Here is a 16,162-nt window from a genome sequence, read left to right as displayed (position 1 = left end):
GCTTCCCGCTGCGTTTGCTGCAGTTTGGAGGAAGGAACATGGCTTTTCTGTCTTCTTGAGCCTGCATAGCTGCATGCTCAGCTGTCTGCCTGAGACGACATGATTGGCCTTGCTTAGTCACAAATACGATCTTGATGTTTACGGCGACTCACTGCTTAGTCTTAACGGAGCGATGCCGGGCTTGGTCCTGTCCCCACCGGCGTCAGCGCCACGCGCTTTGCTGGTGACCTCGGTGGGAGCAGGAGACGGGCTTTGAAGTGATAACAGCCTTGTTTGAAAGTGGGGAATGGCCGTAAGGGCCACTGGCTGATGAGACCCATCGCATCCATGAGCAAAAGCGTCCTCAAACGCGGCTCTGAGACAATTTTAGCTAGGAGCCTGTTTGTTAATAAGAAGAGAGCCTGAGCCTCACTCAGTAATGCCCCCCTCTCCCTTTCGGCAACTAAAATTACGTAAAATAATTGTTGTTTAACTAAAGAAGTAACAATCCAAAATCGAGCCCAGCAAATCTAACAACCTGGCCTGTTTTGTTTTAAAAACAGAGCTTCAGTAGGTGGCTTTTGAACAGAATTTTTTTACCGCTTGGAATAAGTTCACTGCCAACTTCTGCGTGGAGTAAACGCCACAGATCTGTCAGTGGCCTTACCTCCTATTCCCCCCCCAAAAACAGCTGTATTGATGCTTGCTCTTTCCTGCCTTGTGTTTTATACTGAAACTTTTTCCCACCCCTTCCAACACAGGTGGTTGTCAACGCCTTGGTTGGCGCTATCCCTTCCATTATGAATGTGTTGTTGGTCTGCCTTATCTTCTGGCTGATTTTCAGCATTATGGGGGTTAACCTGTTTGCCGGGAAATATCATTACTGCTTTAATGAAACAGCTGAGCAGCGCTTCGAAATAGAAATTGTTAACAACAAGACAGACTGCGAAGCGCTGATGCCACCCAACTCCACTGAGATTCGATGGAAGAATGTGAAAATTAACTTTGACAACGTTGGGGCAGGATATCTGGCTCTTCTGCAAGTTGTAAGTTTTGCTTTCACCGTCCCCCTGGTAGTGGGAAACACAACTCCTGGTGCTTTTTGACTGCTTCCCTCCCTCCGTGGAATACAGCATCCCATTAATCCCGCTTGGGTTTGGGTCTGGAATAAAATGGCCATTTTTAGCTTTTATCCCTTTGCCTAATATGGGTCTCCCAGCGCAGCAAGTGGCCCCAACTCTACCAAACCTTTCATGAGACAACAGGAAACCTGTTTAGCTTCCTTTAGATGAAATGAAAAGAGAAGTTTTTAAGTAATATTAAAGTTCAGTATGCAGGGGGATGAAGAGTGCCAGGGAATCCTTGAGATAGGTGGCACAAATCAGACTCATTCTTTGCCTTTTGGGTGAATTCTGTCTAAGAGAACGTGTGTTTTCTTTGCTAGGCCACTTTCAAGGGCTGGATGGACATCATGTATGCAGCAGTAGATTCCAGAAAGGTAACGTGCATGGCTACAAACTCGCCTCCCAATATTTCGCTCTGCTATTTTGCTTTGGTAAAATCAAGACCAAACATTGTAGAACTATGTTTATATTACGTATTTAATGGCGTGATGGTTTCATTGGCTCTGTTAGCGTAAAAGATGCTCAAGAAAGTCCGCAGAAGGGCAGGGTTCTTCTGGTTGCTTTAGGGGCAGGGAAGCTCCTGCTGGAGTAGAAATGCAGTGAAGAAAGGAATTCAATGAGGTTATATATTTCATCATCAGAATAACTTTTGGGGAAGAATTAGGCAGGAGGTCCTCCACGAACCATGCATCTACATGGGAGCCCAAGTGCTGGTTTGAATCCAGTTTTGAAATTATGTCTGGGTTGGAGCTCTTTCTTCAGGCACTTTTTTTGTTCTTGCATGCTGGAATCATGCAAATACCATTACTTCCTTTTTGCTTTCTAATTTTTTTCCCTTGGTTTTCTATGAAAAGATTTTTAAATGGATTTTCTTGTCCTACACTGAGTGCAGGGTTGGAAACAAGTAGTATGACTGTGTCAGGACAGTGTAAAAAATGTTCTGCTCTTTTTGATCAGCTGATAGTCTTACACGTCTCTCTTCAAGAAAAAGAATGATGTCTTCACTTTGACAGTGCGTGTCATTAAAATGATCGTTTCCTTTGTGATTTGCAAATTGCTATGTATTTTATGGGCACTGACCTCATTTACGGTGAAAGTCAGTTTAAACTGTAGCACATTATATTTCTGAAAATTAGATCACCGTCCTCCCGGTACATACATACAGTATACATGCGTATACTTTTGCTTTACTTCAAACGGTGCGAGGACATTTGTCCCTGCCCGCAGCAGGGGGGTTGGAACTAGATGATCTTTAAGGTCCCTTCCAACCTAAACCATTCTATGATTCTAGGACATGGTTTTCCATATAGAACTACAGCTTTATCAGACAGGACTGCCTGACATGGCAGTACTTGGAAACATGACCGATCTCATTTTGACTCTATTTATATAATGTCTTCGAAATGTCATTTATTTCTCTTCTCATCTCCAATTCAGCAAGAAGAGCAACCCAAGTATGAGGACAACATTTACATGTACATATATTTTGTTATCTTCATCATCTTCGGCTCCTTTTTCACCCTGAACTTGTTCATTGGTGTCATCATTGACAACTTCAATCAACAAAAGAAAAAGATAAGTGATCTGTGTTTGCTGATTAGTAGGAGAGCTGAGACCTGTTAGAGGAACGTTGAGTCTCCAGGCGGATGGGGTTTTTCTGTAAAATAAAGGCCAAGCGCCTTCAGGCTGGGGCACAAGCCTCCCCTGGCAGAGCCGCGACTCTCAGCGCATCACTCCCTGCCCAGCCCCGCTGCAACCGGCAGAACAGGCTCAGGGAGTATGAGGCAGCCCAAAGCTTTATGTAAAACTCTGGCCAGACTAGACATTTTCCCTAGACTACATTTTAATGTATTTCTGGGTGGTTTGTTTTTTTTTTTTGCTTTGACTAAAATATACAGACTGCAAGTAAGATGTCTTCCCTGCCTCTCCATCCCTCTCTCATATTCTGCTTTTCTCTGTGAGTCAACTGAGGATTTGCGTGTACCTGCTAAAGGGCCTGACACCTCAGCACCCTGGGCGATGGAGGGGATGGGGAAGGATGTAGTGCAATAAAACAGGGTATTCATAGGAAAAATACTCAGTTTTCTTTAAAGGAAAATCAGCACGCCTTGGGTATTAGTATAAGTTATTTCTGCCTAAAATAGCTGCCACCAACTTGCCATATGGCAGGTATCCTCATGACTTAGCTAGGATGTTATTCCTTTCCCTTTTGGTGTGTGAGCTGATTGTAACCAGTTTTCCTTTTGCCCCTTTACTTTGGAGGTCAAGATATTTTCATGACGGAAGAACAAAAGAAGTACTATAATGCCATGAAAAAACTGGGCTCAAAGAAGCCTCAAAAACCTATTCCCCGACCTCTGGTGAGTACATTAGAAAGGGAACTGAAGGAAAAAAACCTGCAGCGTAGACTTTCAAAGGAGCTCCGGCTCCAAAAGCATCCTTTGTTCTAACTCATGCTGGACTCCACATCACCGTGTTCATATAATTCAGGTATCATCTGAGAAAGGTTAAAATGCTATAGCTGCAGTTGATGTTAATCAGATGGCTCACTCGAAACAACAAAACAATCTGAAAACCTTGTCTGGCTGAGAGGCTGTAGACGGAGAGCAGGAGGTCTCCTGGCATTAGCGAGCGGGATCTTGGACAATTAGGCAGCCTTGTGGGTTGCATCGATCGAGACCTAGGCACATTTCCCTGCTTTCTGAAAGGCTTTGCGTGCGGTACTGGGTGAGTCCCTTAGATACTGCTGCGGATAAGGCTTCCTGCTGCTCTGCCTGCTGCTGGAATTAGACCGCTGCCAGGATGCAAGAGAGGTAGTTGAAATGTAGTTCAGGCACCCTGCAGCCACTTCACCACTGCAAGGTAGACCCAGCTGCCTCCTCCAGTTGTGAGCGGAAGTGCCTCACCCTGCCTTTGGTCTCAACAAAGAGGAAGATGCGTTGGTAATAGGGTTGTGGTAGCATGGTTGGGGTAGAAATAATAGCATTGTCCTACCTTTCCCCTAAACAGATTGAATTGTGGCTAGAATTTGCCTTGAAAACTTCATAAGACACTGAAAAAATGACATCCTCATCCCTCTTTCCACCAACAGTGAAATAATTTGTTGGTAGATTTTTGTTGACACTTGTTTGGTTCATTGCCTCTCTCCTGTTGCACAGAACCGCATTCAAGGAGCTGTCTTTGACTTTGTTACTCAGCAAGCATTTGATATAGTCATCATGATGCTCATTTGCCTCAACATGGTGACCATGATGGTGGAGACAGACACACAAAGCAAGCAGATGGAGGACATCCTTTACTGGATCAACCTGGTGTTTGTCATCTTCTTCACCTGTGAGTGCGTGCTGAAGATGTTTGCCTTGCGGCACTATTATTTCACCATCGGGTGGAACATCTTTGACTTCGTGGTTGTGATTCTGTCCATCGTGGGTAAGTGCGACACCCGTTAGAGGTCTGCGAGTGCTAGGCTGTTTGGTGTTTGCAGAGTAGAGCACATTCTTGTCTTTGAAGGGGATATGTAGGTACCAGGACTTCTAGGTTCTCTTTTTAGCCGTGTGAAGAGACTGGCGGAATTTGGCAGCTTGAAGTCCTGACTAATGCACCCTCCTCCCTCTGCTCTGGCATTCGTTTCCAGTTGTATGGAGTAAAACACTTGACAATTACTCTCCTTGTCTTTAAAAACAGAAATTTTACTCACTTCATCAGATTGTTATAATGCTTACTAACCACTGAAAATAGCATTGCACTGCTTCCTACCTCAGCATGTGATTTGCACTCTTGTTTTCGGTTTGGTTGAATGTTGAATCAACCATTTTCCTCCAACAGGTTTTTTGTTTTTAGCAGCTAATCTGTTAAACGTGCATAACCTCACAAATACACCAGGGTCACTCAAAATGTTTGGCTGGATGCAGCTCTGCCCAGGCATACTGACAAACACCAACATTCAGAGACTGTCCTGCAGTGTAAAACTCAGATCCAGGTTTGTCTGCTGCTAGAAATAAGATTTATCTTACTCTTCGAAATATAGTCTGTAGCCTGACACGGCAGAGTTAGGCACCAAGAGCCTCAAAAAACCCAACTCGTCCATCCTTATCCAGGTGGAGCGAATCCCTCTGCTGCCGTACCTCTCTCCCTCTCCATTTAGGAGACCTACATAGGGAGCCAGAGCATCTAGCTAAGACTCACCTGCCTGAAGGTGAGGCCTCTGAATCGCAGACCCTCTGTGAAAATCTGACCAAGGTGTTCCCAGTCCCTTGACTAGGTTCAGAAGAAGCAGCAGACTGCACGTCTCCATTGTCACACTTGTCCCTTCTCTCCTTCTTTAGGAATGTTCCTGGCTGAAATCATTGAGAAGTATTTTGTGTCGCCCACTCTCTTCCGAGTCATCCGACTGGCTCGCATTGGACGTATCCTGCGTTTGATCAAAGGAGCCAAAGGAATCCGCACCTTGCTTTTTGCCTTAATGATGTCCTTGCCTGCCTTGTTCAACATTGGCCTCTTGCTGTTCTTGGTCATGTTCATCTTCTCCATCTTTGGCATGTCAAACTTTGCCTACGTCAAGCATGAGGCTGGCATAGATGATATGTTCAACTTTGAGACCTTTGGCAACAGCATGATCTGCTTGTTCCAGATCACCACATCAGCTGGTTGGGATGGCCTGCTGCTGCCAATCCTAAACCGGCCTCCAGACTGCGACCTAGACAAGGAGCACCCTGGGAGTGGTTTTAAGGGGGATTGTGGGAACCCTTCGGTGGGGATATTTTTCTTTGTGAGTTATATCATCATCTCCTTCCTGATCGTGGTCAACATGTACATTGCCATCATCCTGGAGAACTTCAGCGTGGCGACAGAGGAGAGTGCAGATCCACTAAGTGAGGACGACTTTGAGACCTTCTACGAGATCTGGGAGAAATTCGACCCTGATGCCACACAGTTCATAGAGTACAGCAAGCTCGCAGACTTTGCTGATGCTTTGGAACATCCTCTCCGCGTCCCAAAACCCAACACCATTGAACTCATTGCCATGGACCTGCCTATGGTAAGTGGAGACAGGATCCACTGTTTAGACATCCTGTTTGCCTTCACCAAACGTGTCCTGGGGGACAGCGGAGAGCTGGATATACTGAGACAACAGATGGAGGAAAGATTTGTGGCATCCAACCCTTCCAAAGTGTCTTATGAGCCTATCACAACTACGCTCCGGCGTAAGCAGGAAGAAGTTTCAGCAGTGGTTATCCAGAGGGCTTACAGGGCTCGTTTAGCAAGACGGGGCTTTATTAGCCGCAGGCCTGTCTCCACAAAACTGGAAAATGGAGGAGCAAACAGGGAGAAAAAAGAAGGCACCCCATCTACGGCGTCTCTCCCGTCATACGACAGTGTTACCAAACCTGAGAAGGAGAAACAGCAACGGGCGGAGGAAGGAAGACGAGAAAGAGCGAAAAGACAAAAAGACGTCAGGGAATCCAAGTGTTGAGACAAAATCGTAGAATTGTACAAATTAAAATATTTGCAAGTGAAAAGATTGTTTACAAACTTCATGAAATATATCAATACAGAACAGCTGTGGAGACACTTACCTGAAGATCTTATACCAAACATAGTCTGCTTACTGTGTGACAGCGTTGCATCTAAAGCAGTGACCTACCACCTGTTTAAAGGACCCTTGTAAACAAACATTTAAACACAAAAAAGGAAAAAAAAATGGATTTTTCTATTGTTTGGGCAGGTGGATACTGCATGTTCCACATCAGTCAATGCAACTTAGGACAAACAAGCAAAATAAACCACACACACACACACACACACACAGAGAAACAAAACCCGCTGCTGGGATTCATATATTTTTCCAAAGCAGCTAAAAAATGGATTTTATTTTCCCATTTTGTTGATTATTATTGAAAGAAAACCCAGAAGTCACGATGTTAAAGGGTTTGTTCATGCAAAACTAGATTTGCATTTAGTTAAGCAGCAAAAAAAAAAAAAAAAAGGAAAAAAAAAGAAAAAAGTTAAAACAAGTAAAACAAAAAAAAGGAAAAAAAGAAACAAACCACCCATTTAGCCCATGCCATTTAATTGTCATAGTTTATTTGATATTTATTATCTGCATTCTACTTTCTACATGGGCTTTACTTGGTTTGGGAGATGGGGAAATCGGGTACCGTCAGCCTGGAGACAGCTCAGGCTGATTCCCCCCAAAAAAAAAAAAAAAAAGTGCTCGTTCAATGCATAGAAACGATTTGCATGATGGCATGCCGTGACCAGGAACCATGCATGAGGAACATGAAACCACAAGACACTCAGTAATCTGTCCACAGCAGTGCGTTAAGCCATAAATTCGAGGCACTCCACTGACTCCCGTACACTGTATTTGGAGATAAACTTTAACAAGAATCGTGCCCTTCACCGGTATTTCCCAGTTCTTAGCGATCTTTCACAGACCCGCCAGTAGGAGAAAAAAAAAAAAAAACCAAAACAACAAAAACCCAAAACAAACCATCCAAAAGAAACAAGCGGATGAAATAATTGTGTGTGTATGTTTAACAACTTGTCTTTTGTTTGTGGGGGTTTTTTTTTTCCATCCAGCCATCTTTTTGCACACTGAAATAAAACTAAACTAAATGCTGCTCTGGATCTCATCCAAGGGGAGATGATAAAATCTGAGAATGGCTTGTTACACTATGTCACTGTAAAACCAAACTCTAGGGCTTAAATACCAGTCAGAAAGTTCATTTGTATCCTGCAATATTTATCTTTATTATTAATTATTCCTCAGCCTCCATCCTGCAGCGTAGACCCATTTTTGGGGGGGGTTGTTTTTTTTTTTTTTTAGAGATAAATGCTAAAAAAAAAAAAGTAGCGTGTTATCTCTACTGGTAGAAATCTGGGGAGCTTGCCCAAAGCAATCCCGCTGGTGGGGCTGGGGGACGGGGACGGGACTCGCAGCGTCCGCTTGTCCCCTGGCCATTGGGATTCCCGCTCCGGGTGGGACGCCGGGGCGCGGGTGGCTTTCTGAAACCCTGAACCCTTCCTCCCTCGGTACCAGGGTTTGCAGCTCCGCGCTTTGCTGCCGCACGGGTCTTCTCGCTTCTGCAGCCAGGAGGGGTTTTAACAAGCCGCAGCGCAGGGAGGGGCCACGTCCCGGGGTGCCGGGTGGGGAGACGGCTGCCGGGTGCCTTCGCGTTCTTCCCATTTCTGACACGTTCATCGAGCGGCGACTAACGCGGGTTGGGTAGGAATCAGAGCTACCTCTTGCCTCGTCTTCTCGCTGCGGCGGTAAATAATGCCACAGAAACATCACGAGCCGAGTCCAAACGTTTCTTTTTCTCGCTGCCCAGCCTCAGCCGTCCCCAGATCCTGTTTCGTGGTGTCCTCATGACCAAGCCAGCTCTCAGCCGCTGCTCCGGTTGAGATGGGTTTTATTTTTCTTCAGGGCCAGCGTGGGTCTTCTTACAGGGTAGGGCCGCGGCGCCGCAGCACGGTGCTTTTCCACCGGCAGTTTGGAAGGAGAAGCCGAGGGGTCGGAGCTGCTGCTCACCTCGACCGCGAGGTGCCGAGGTTGAGCGTGGGCGTCCGAATGCCGACCAAATTCAGGGTAACTGGACTAGCGGGGAAAAAAAAAAACCAAACAAAAAACCCAAAACCAAGACAGCAGAACTTGATGGCAGGATGAATCTCGGTTTGCATAATCTCCCAACCCAGAAAATTACAGGAGTCACTTCAAAAAAAAAAAAAAAACCAAACACAAAACCAAGCAGGAAGCCATCCAGCAGCCATCCGTGCCACGGCCGGCGTCCTCGCCGCGCAGCCTAGCCATCGCCACGTCAGCGGAGCAGTTCTGCTGCACCCACAACACAGCAAGGAACCTTGTCTATCCCGTCGGCTCTTGCCCCAGTTGCTCCTAGGATGTGATGTACAATAACAAAGAGAAACTACATACATATGTACAGGCTACATTGTAAACAGCACAAAAAAAAAAAAAAAGGAAAAAAAGAAAAAAATAGCTGAAAAGTGTGGTTGAACTTTTTAAGAGAATATTATAAATACTGTAATATATCATTTTATTTTATCGGCATGCCTTTTTGTAAATACAAAGAACTACAAAAATAATAGAATGGCTTCTGGCTTATGCCATTGTCCATGTTTATTTTTATTTTTTTAATATTTTTCTGTTTTCCTTAGACTTTAGATAGCCAGTAAACGTCCCCCCGAAGAAAAATAATAAAAAAAAAAAAGACAAGCAAAACCCTATCCCCCTCCCCAAACTAGATTTTAAAAAAAAAGCTTTATTGCAAATGATCTTTGCAACAGCAAAAGTATATTTTTGGGGGGTTCCAACGTGCAATAAGTTGACCACTTCTATGCAAGATTTGGCTAAACTTCATAATTGTTCTTAAGCTGGGCTATTGACTCGTAGGTGAAGCTTGGTACGTTTAGCGTTCGTACTGGCAATTCCATTAAGCAACTCAATTACTATAAAATGAAAAGTCCCCTCAAACTATGTATATATATTTATTTTTTTAACGTTAGATCTGTATTAAATGCAAGAGGCCAGTGGTTGTCGGTCAGCATTGCTGAGAAGGAACAGGAACGAGCAGTTGCGTCGACTGGTCGTTGGCTGGAGTCGGTCCTTCTGCTCAAAGAAAAGTTTCCTGGGGTGTTCTTTTTTTTTGAGGGTTTTTTTTTTGTTTGTTTGTTTTTTTCTCGTCGTTTCCTCCCTAGGGCAGATATTTCCATCAGCCGCAGGTCACGGGTGCTGACAGCAATGGGTCTGCGTTTCTGTGCATCTTCACTGGGTGAAGCCAAGGCCAGAGAGGAAACTTTGGTCAAAGAGCGTTAAGGGACGTTGGTGTCATACGCAAAGCTCCGAATTCCAAAGCATGCGCGGAATTTAAATTCCGGATTCAGGGTTGTGGGAATAAAGCGACGGGGGGTGGTGGCGTCAATTAACAAGACGGAGCCAAAAATCAAGACTACAAGAAGTAGCTCTCTTCCCTCCCCCACTAACGAACGCCTCCCTTTTGGGTTAATTTGTGACTGTTCTTCAACGAGGAGAGGGGAAGGGCGGTAAAGAAACACCAATTCAAGCTGCTTTATTCACTTTTCCTGTTCACCTTTTTTTAAACTATAGAAGCCAATGTTGAACAAAACAAATTAAAATAAAACCATGATGTTACATAGAGGCCACACCCGAGTTTGGATTATTTAATTTTCCGCCGCAAAAAAACCAAAACAAAAAAACCACAAACCTGTTAAAGCTGTAAAAGATCAATAGTGAAGATTAGTGTATTAGAAATTGCATGGTGGCTCATAATGATCTTACCCAACATGATTAACAATTACGTTACTATAAGCCAAAAGAAAATAAAATAAATGTTACCCTTTTCACTGTACAAGGTAAGGTTGTCTCGGTGTCCCAATTATTTGACTGGCTGCCTTCTCCTCGCCCTCCATCTCCTCCAAACTTCCTCCAAGGCTGTTTTAGCACGGTTTCATCCGAAGCGTGCGGCAGGGAGCAGAGGAGGCGGCAGGGGCAGCCGTCGGAAGGGCGGTCGGTGCGTTAGGGGTCTCGGGTCTCCGAAGGCGCCCGACGGACACGGCTCGGCCCCCGCGACGGGGACGATGCTGTCGGGGGTCAGCGTCTGCGCGGGGCTCCCGTCTCTGGCGCAGGGAGGTGTCCGTCGGCAGGACAGGCTGGGCCCGCAGACGTCCCTTGCTCCGCGCAGGGGGGACAGGACCCGCTCTGGCCGGGGAGGACTCAACTCTGTGGGGCTCGACCCCGCAGCCCCTCCAAGGAGGCACCCGAAAGGACGAGCCCGAGGTCCAGAGTGGCCGGCGAGCCCTGACCCACCGGCCGCTGCCCTTGGCCGTGCAGCGTCGCAGCCAGCAGCTCCCATGCATGGACAGTGCTGGGGGACCTCCTGCTGCTGGGGGGGACCTCCCGCTGCTGGGGGGGGATCTCCCACTGCTGCTGGGGGACCTCCTGCTACTGGGGGGTGACCTCCTGCTGCTGGGGGGGGATCTCCTGCTGCTGGGGGGGATCTCCTGCTGCTGGGGGGGACCTCCCACTGCTGGGGGGGGACCTCCTACTGCTGCTGGGGGACCTCCTGCTGCTGGGGGACCTCCTGCTACTGGGGGGTGACCTCCTGCTGCTGGGGGGGACCTCCTGCTACTGGGGGGGACCTCCCACTGCTGGGGGGGACCTCCTGGTACTGGGGGGTGACCTCCTGGTACTGGGGGGGGACCTCCTGCTGCTGGGGGGGGACCTCCCGCTGCTGGGGGGGGATCTCCTGCTGCTGTGGGGGGGAAAATCTCCTGCTGCAGCCCCTGCTCAGGCATGTCACTGCAAGTCCACAACTTCACCTCCCAGTTCTCAGCTTTCTCCAGAGTCAGTGGGGTCCCCGTGCAGTGACGGGGGGCTGGTCGGTGGGGACCTACCCACGCTGGGGGTCCTGCTGCTCACTGTGGCTGAAGGGCCCTAAATCGGGGTGCAGCCAGCAGCAGGTGACCCCGTACACCCGCACCCCATCAGGCCTTCCAGCTTCTCCCACTTTTGGCCCAAAGGGCTGAGCAGCGCACGGGCTCCAGGTACCGAACCTGAAGTCATTGCAAGTCAAATGGCACCTTGAAATTATTTTTTCCTATTAGAGTTTTGGTCCAATTTATTCAGCAAATGTGACTTTTGCTGCCTGGTTAAGGCCAGCTAGAGCTTAAGCAAACCAGCGGCACTGCAAGACAGAGCGCGGTCGTGCTGTCCTGCACCTTGCTGGGTCAATGTGTCACACAAAGACAGTAACTCTGGTTTGATTTAAAAAAAAAATAAAAGTAAACAAAAAAAAAAATCCTTTCCCCTTTGCCGGTTTGCTGCATGTTGTAATTTTTTAGAGGGGGGTGTGCGCGTGAGGGTGTCCCCTGCAGCAAGCGCAGCCCCGTGCTCGGCGCAGGGCACAGGGAAGGAGGACGCCCTCCCGCCTCCTCTCCCAGTTCTACCCATCTGTAACTTGGGGCTCTCGTTCCCTACCTCACAGGGGTGTTGTGAGGTTTAATTAGCGACCGAGTGTAACGCAGCGAGAATCACAGGCGCCGAGGTGTGCGCAGCCGGCGCTGGGTACCGGGAGGGTGACAGAACCGCTGCTACGAAGGTCCTTGTGAAGTGGCGCAGCTCCAGCTGCCCACCGTCCCCGCGGGGCCAGAGCCGCCGTCTCCCTTTGCGTAACCCCTTCGTCACGCTGGGGTTTGCCCCGTGCTGTCCTTGCTCCCCACTTTCGCTCCTGGTTTTTATTCTCTGTTCTGTCTCACACAGCGAGGAGGAGGAGGAGGAGGATGAAGCTGGCCGGGGGAGGGAGGGAGGAGGAACGTGACAAAACAGCGGGCTGGGAGTTTGATGTCTGAACTTTGAGTTCCTTTGTACTGTACATCTTTTTACTTTGGAATTTGCAATAAAGGGGTACATCCATCTTGTTTTAACAACGTCTCCTGGCTGCCCTGTCATTCTGTTACCTTTGCACAGCAGCGACCACCCTCCCTACCCCCTCCCCGAAATCCCCCCGTCCTCAGCTCAGACGGGTCCTCGCTCCTGGAGTAGGAGCCCCGAGCGGAGCAGGACTCCTGCGGTGGCTTTATGCAGTCAGGCTGAGCTGAAGATGTCTGGACCCAGCCCCTGCCCTGAAGGAGCATCTGGGGGGGACAGTCACGGCTCCGAACCGCCCGTGGTCTTGGCGCAGAGCTCGTACCGGCCGCAGCAGGGCTGGCCAGGCTTTCCCTGCCTTAGGGAGGCTTAAACTGCAGTAGGGCCGTATTCTGCCACAATGCTGCATGTCCTGCCTTGTGTTAGCCAGCCCCTGCAAATGCCGCTCCAGGGAGACCTGCAACCCCTGAGGAGCATCTGTGGCTACCAGGGGACCACCCCTCCTTCTGCTCCAGAGTAAACGCCCCTCGTCCCTTCCAGCTCTGACACGCAGCATCCTCCGAGCGCCGATCCCTGCCATCCCACCCGCACCGGGCTATGAGCTGCTCATCGGGCTCCCCATGGCCGAGGCAGACGCGCCGCAGCGTGGGAGGACGGCACGGCAGATGGTAAAACAGCCCTTCACCCCCCAGGAGCTGTGATTCCCACACCGGGGCCGGCAGCAGCATGAGTGGGGCGGCCGCTGAGCCCTGACCTTCACTTACGGTCAGGAGCCGCCCCGAGAGGAGCATCGCTGTGCCAGGAACTGGCTGCGCTGGTGCTTCAGGAAACAGCACTCTCTAAGGGCAGTGGGTACAATTTCATTTCGGGGAAAAAAAAGAAAAAAAAAGAAAAACCTTATATAAATAGTTAACTCTTTCGTTCATTTTTAAAGCCGCACTCAGGGTTATTTGTCCTTCCCTTTCTTCTCCAATACTTGCATGCCACTGCTAGCTGGCTGGATCGATGCAAGCCATCTCTTGATGCAAAATACAGGTTTTAATTCTAATTACAGCAATTCAGATGGCTATAATCAGATCCAAAGCACTCTGTGTCCCCCTCCCACACCCCTTTTCGTTGCACCGGCTGGATTTCAGTGGCAGGCAGAGGCTGCAGACGCTCCAGGACAGCAGAGATGCTGCAGGGGGGACCCAGGGATCCCTGCCAGACCTGGCAGCATCCCCCGGTGACCTCCAGCTTTTGTGTTTTTAGGGCTATGCACACGCAAAAAGCCGGTGAGGCATCTCAGCACCATGCACAAACGCTCAGCTATTTGCAGTTTTCCCTGTGCGGCTGCTTTCTCCAGCCAGTCACATCCTGCCCTCCCCAGCCCCATCAGCAACGCAAACCCCATCTGAGTCTTGCTGTAACACCCCCTATGGTTTTTAGTTACTTCATGGGAGTTCCTTGGCTAAAAAACGGAGAGAAAACACTAAACCCACAGTAAGAGACAGACCAAGAGGGGAGCGAAGCCCCCCAGACCATCAGCAGCTCGGACGGGTCCTGGGCACAGCCGGCTCCTGGCTTCGGGAAAGCCAAGGCTGTCGTCCAGGATGACTGCGAGCAGCACAAACCACCTCTGCCACAACACCAAATCCAATCAATGGCCTTATAATTAAGCTCTCTCCCATGAATAATTAACCCCAGGTGGTGGCTCAGCATGATAACCCAGCAGAGAGCCTTTGTCCCCTCCCTGCCCGGGGGGAGCGCTGGGAACAGGGAGACCCCACGGTCTCAGGACGTGGCCAAGGGGGCTCTGCCCGGCTCTGTCCCTGCACCCTGGCATCCAGTGACAACTGGGGGCGTCTCCAGCACAGCGGGGGGGTGACGGGGATGGCTGGTGGACATCCAGCCCTGGATGGGACCCTCCCTGCCCAGGACAACACACGGGGTCGGTCTCTGGATCTCAGCCCCTCCACAGGCTTTATTTGGTCTCGTTTGTCCTCCAGCAGCTTCTGGGAGACGCTCCAGTTTGGGCGACATCCCAAGTTCAGGTGGCGTCCGAGCCAAGCATCCGGCGGCAGGAGTACACGGCAGCCACGGCGAAGAGGACGGAGGCGAGGAACCCCACCAGGATACCCGAGACCACGGGCCCAAGCCAGCCCAGGAGGCTGCGGGTGTACGGGGGGGGCAGCCGCCTCTCGAAGCGCAGGTCCCCCAGGTCCCCATCCGGGGCCCTCCTGCCTCGCAGCCCACCGCGCTGCTCGCCCTCCAGCAGCAGAGAGGAGGTGAGGTGCTGCACGGTGCGGCCATACTCCTCCACGTTCTTCCGCAGCTCCAGGCTCCTGTCCTGGTTCAGGTTTTTCCCCAGCTCCCGGGCGATGTCGGGACGACCGATTTGGTGGAGGCCACGGGCCAGCCGGTCCCAGGTCACCACCTCTCCCGCCGTCCCCAGCCAGTCCCGCAGGGCCTCCGAGCATCCCGTGGGGCCGCGGAGGTCCCGGCGGCGGCGGCGGTGGGAGTGGATGGGGTTGTTCTCCTCGGAGAGCCGCTCCAGCTCCCGCTCCCCCAGGTCCCCGTCGGGCCCCGTCAGCTGCCCCTGGAGCTGGCGGCACTCGGAGGGGGACAGCAGCTCGGCGATGCGGCTCATGGTGTGACGGCCCACGTTGGCCGCAACCGTGTCCTTGCACCAGCCGCCCGCCGCCAGCAAGAGCAGGATGAGTCCCAAGGGTGCCAGCATCGCTTGGGTGCCCCTCAGCGTCGGGGTGGCCCAGGAACGCAGACTCCCCTGTCTGACCTCACAAGCCAGCACATTCCAGGGATGTGTCCCCTGTTCCCCAGCGCGTCGTCCCATGTCTTCCCCCAGGGCTGAGCATCTCCTGCCTGCACCGCTGTGCCCCAGCTCAGCCCGCTGCCTCCAGCCCAGCGTCCCTCCCAGCACCCCCCTCCCCAGTCCAGCCCATCTGAGCAGCCGGTTTGGGCACCGAACGCTCACAACACGGGGACACGGGGACAGACTAAACGGTCCCTTGATTCCCAGCGGACCCAAAGCAACGGGCTGGAAACGTAACGCTGTCTGTGAGGCGCTTCAGGGCGCCTTCACCCTCACAGGGTCCAGCCTCCGCCTCCCACGCCCCCCTTGCCCAGGGGCACCCCGCCTGTGCCGTGGGGCCCAGCTCTGTTGGGGCTGGCGGGGCCGTCCCCACCTCCCTGCCGGCGCTTTGGCAAGAGTGGGGACGGGGGATGGCCGCCGCTCCCCCCGGGACGTCTGCGCCACCCTCTGCCCCAAGGAGGGTGCTCCCCTCTCCCTGCCCAAGGAGGGGGTACGGACCCCCCGCACCTCCCCGCTGGGACCCCGCATTTCCCTCTCCCACGCCAAATCGATGGAGCGCAGTCAAGTTGAACCATAATCGGACTTGCTCGGGGACCAGGCGCGGACCCCACAACCACGAGGTGGCAATGCAGCCATGGCCACCTCCCCACCAAACCCCGCTGCAGGGCGAGCAGGGCTGTGCGAGGGCCGCGGAGGGACGTTTCAGGCCAGAAACATCTTCTGGACGGCTGGGATTTCTGATGTGCGCGTGTCACCGAAATTGGGGAATAAAGAAAAGTCCTTAACACCAATTTAGCATGGAGAAGCAGGCGTTTCCTTTTATTGCAGCGCTGGGTGTCAGGA

General features: G+C 50.8%; 2 protein-coding genes across 6 annotated transcripts in view; one reads left to right on the top strand and one right to left on the bottom strand.

The window, feature by feature from the left end:
* The window catches only part of SCN8A (sodium voltage-gated channel alpha subunit 8), a 63,686-nt gene extending 56,773 nt beyond the window's left edge, over positions 1–6,913 (top strand). For 4 of the 5 annotated variants that reach the window (XM_075737808.1, XM_075737812.1, XM_075737810.1 and 1 more), the window contains 6 exons: positions 741–1,025; positions 1,424–1,477; positions 2,541–2,678; positions 3,359–3,463; positions 4,262–4,532; positions 5,429–6,913. In XM_075737808.1, coding sequence (XP_075593923.1) covers positions 741–1,025; positions 1,424–1,477; positions 2,541–2,678; positions 3,359–3,463; positions 4,262–4,532; positions 5,429–6,576 — 2,001 coding nt within the window. In that variant the 3' untranslated portion in view covers positions 6,577–6,913. Of the gene's footprint in view, positions 1–740; positions 1,026–1,423; positions 1,478–2,540; positions 2,683–3,358; positions 3,464–4,261; positions 4,533–5,428 lie in introns of all 5 variants that reach the window. The other variant, XM_075737809.1, reaches the window with a different exon arrangement.
* Positions 6,914–14,536: 7,623 nt separating this feature from the next.
* TMDD1 (transmembrane and death domain 1) lies at positions 14,537–15,226 on the bottom strand. The gene has a single exon (XM_075737622.1). It carries the CDS (start codon positions 15,224–15,226, stop codon positions 14,537–14,539), a length of 690 nt encoding a protein of 229 aa, XP_075593737.1.
* Between the last annotated feature and the right edge of the window lie 936 nt (positions 15,227–16,162).

Source organism: Balearica regulorum, chromosome 29, assembly GCF_011004875.1.
Source record: "Balearica regulorum gibbericeps isolate bBalReg1 chromosome 29, bBalReg1.pri, whole genome shotgun sequence".
Lineage (NCBI taxonomy): Eukaryota > Metazoa > Chordata > Aves > Gruiformes > Gruidae > Balearica > Balearica regulorum.
Note: the sequence above shows the minus strand (reverse complement) of the source record. Positions and strands in the feature narration are given on the sequence as shown.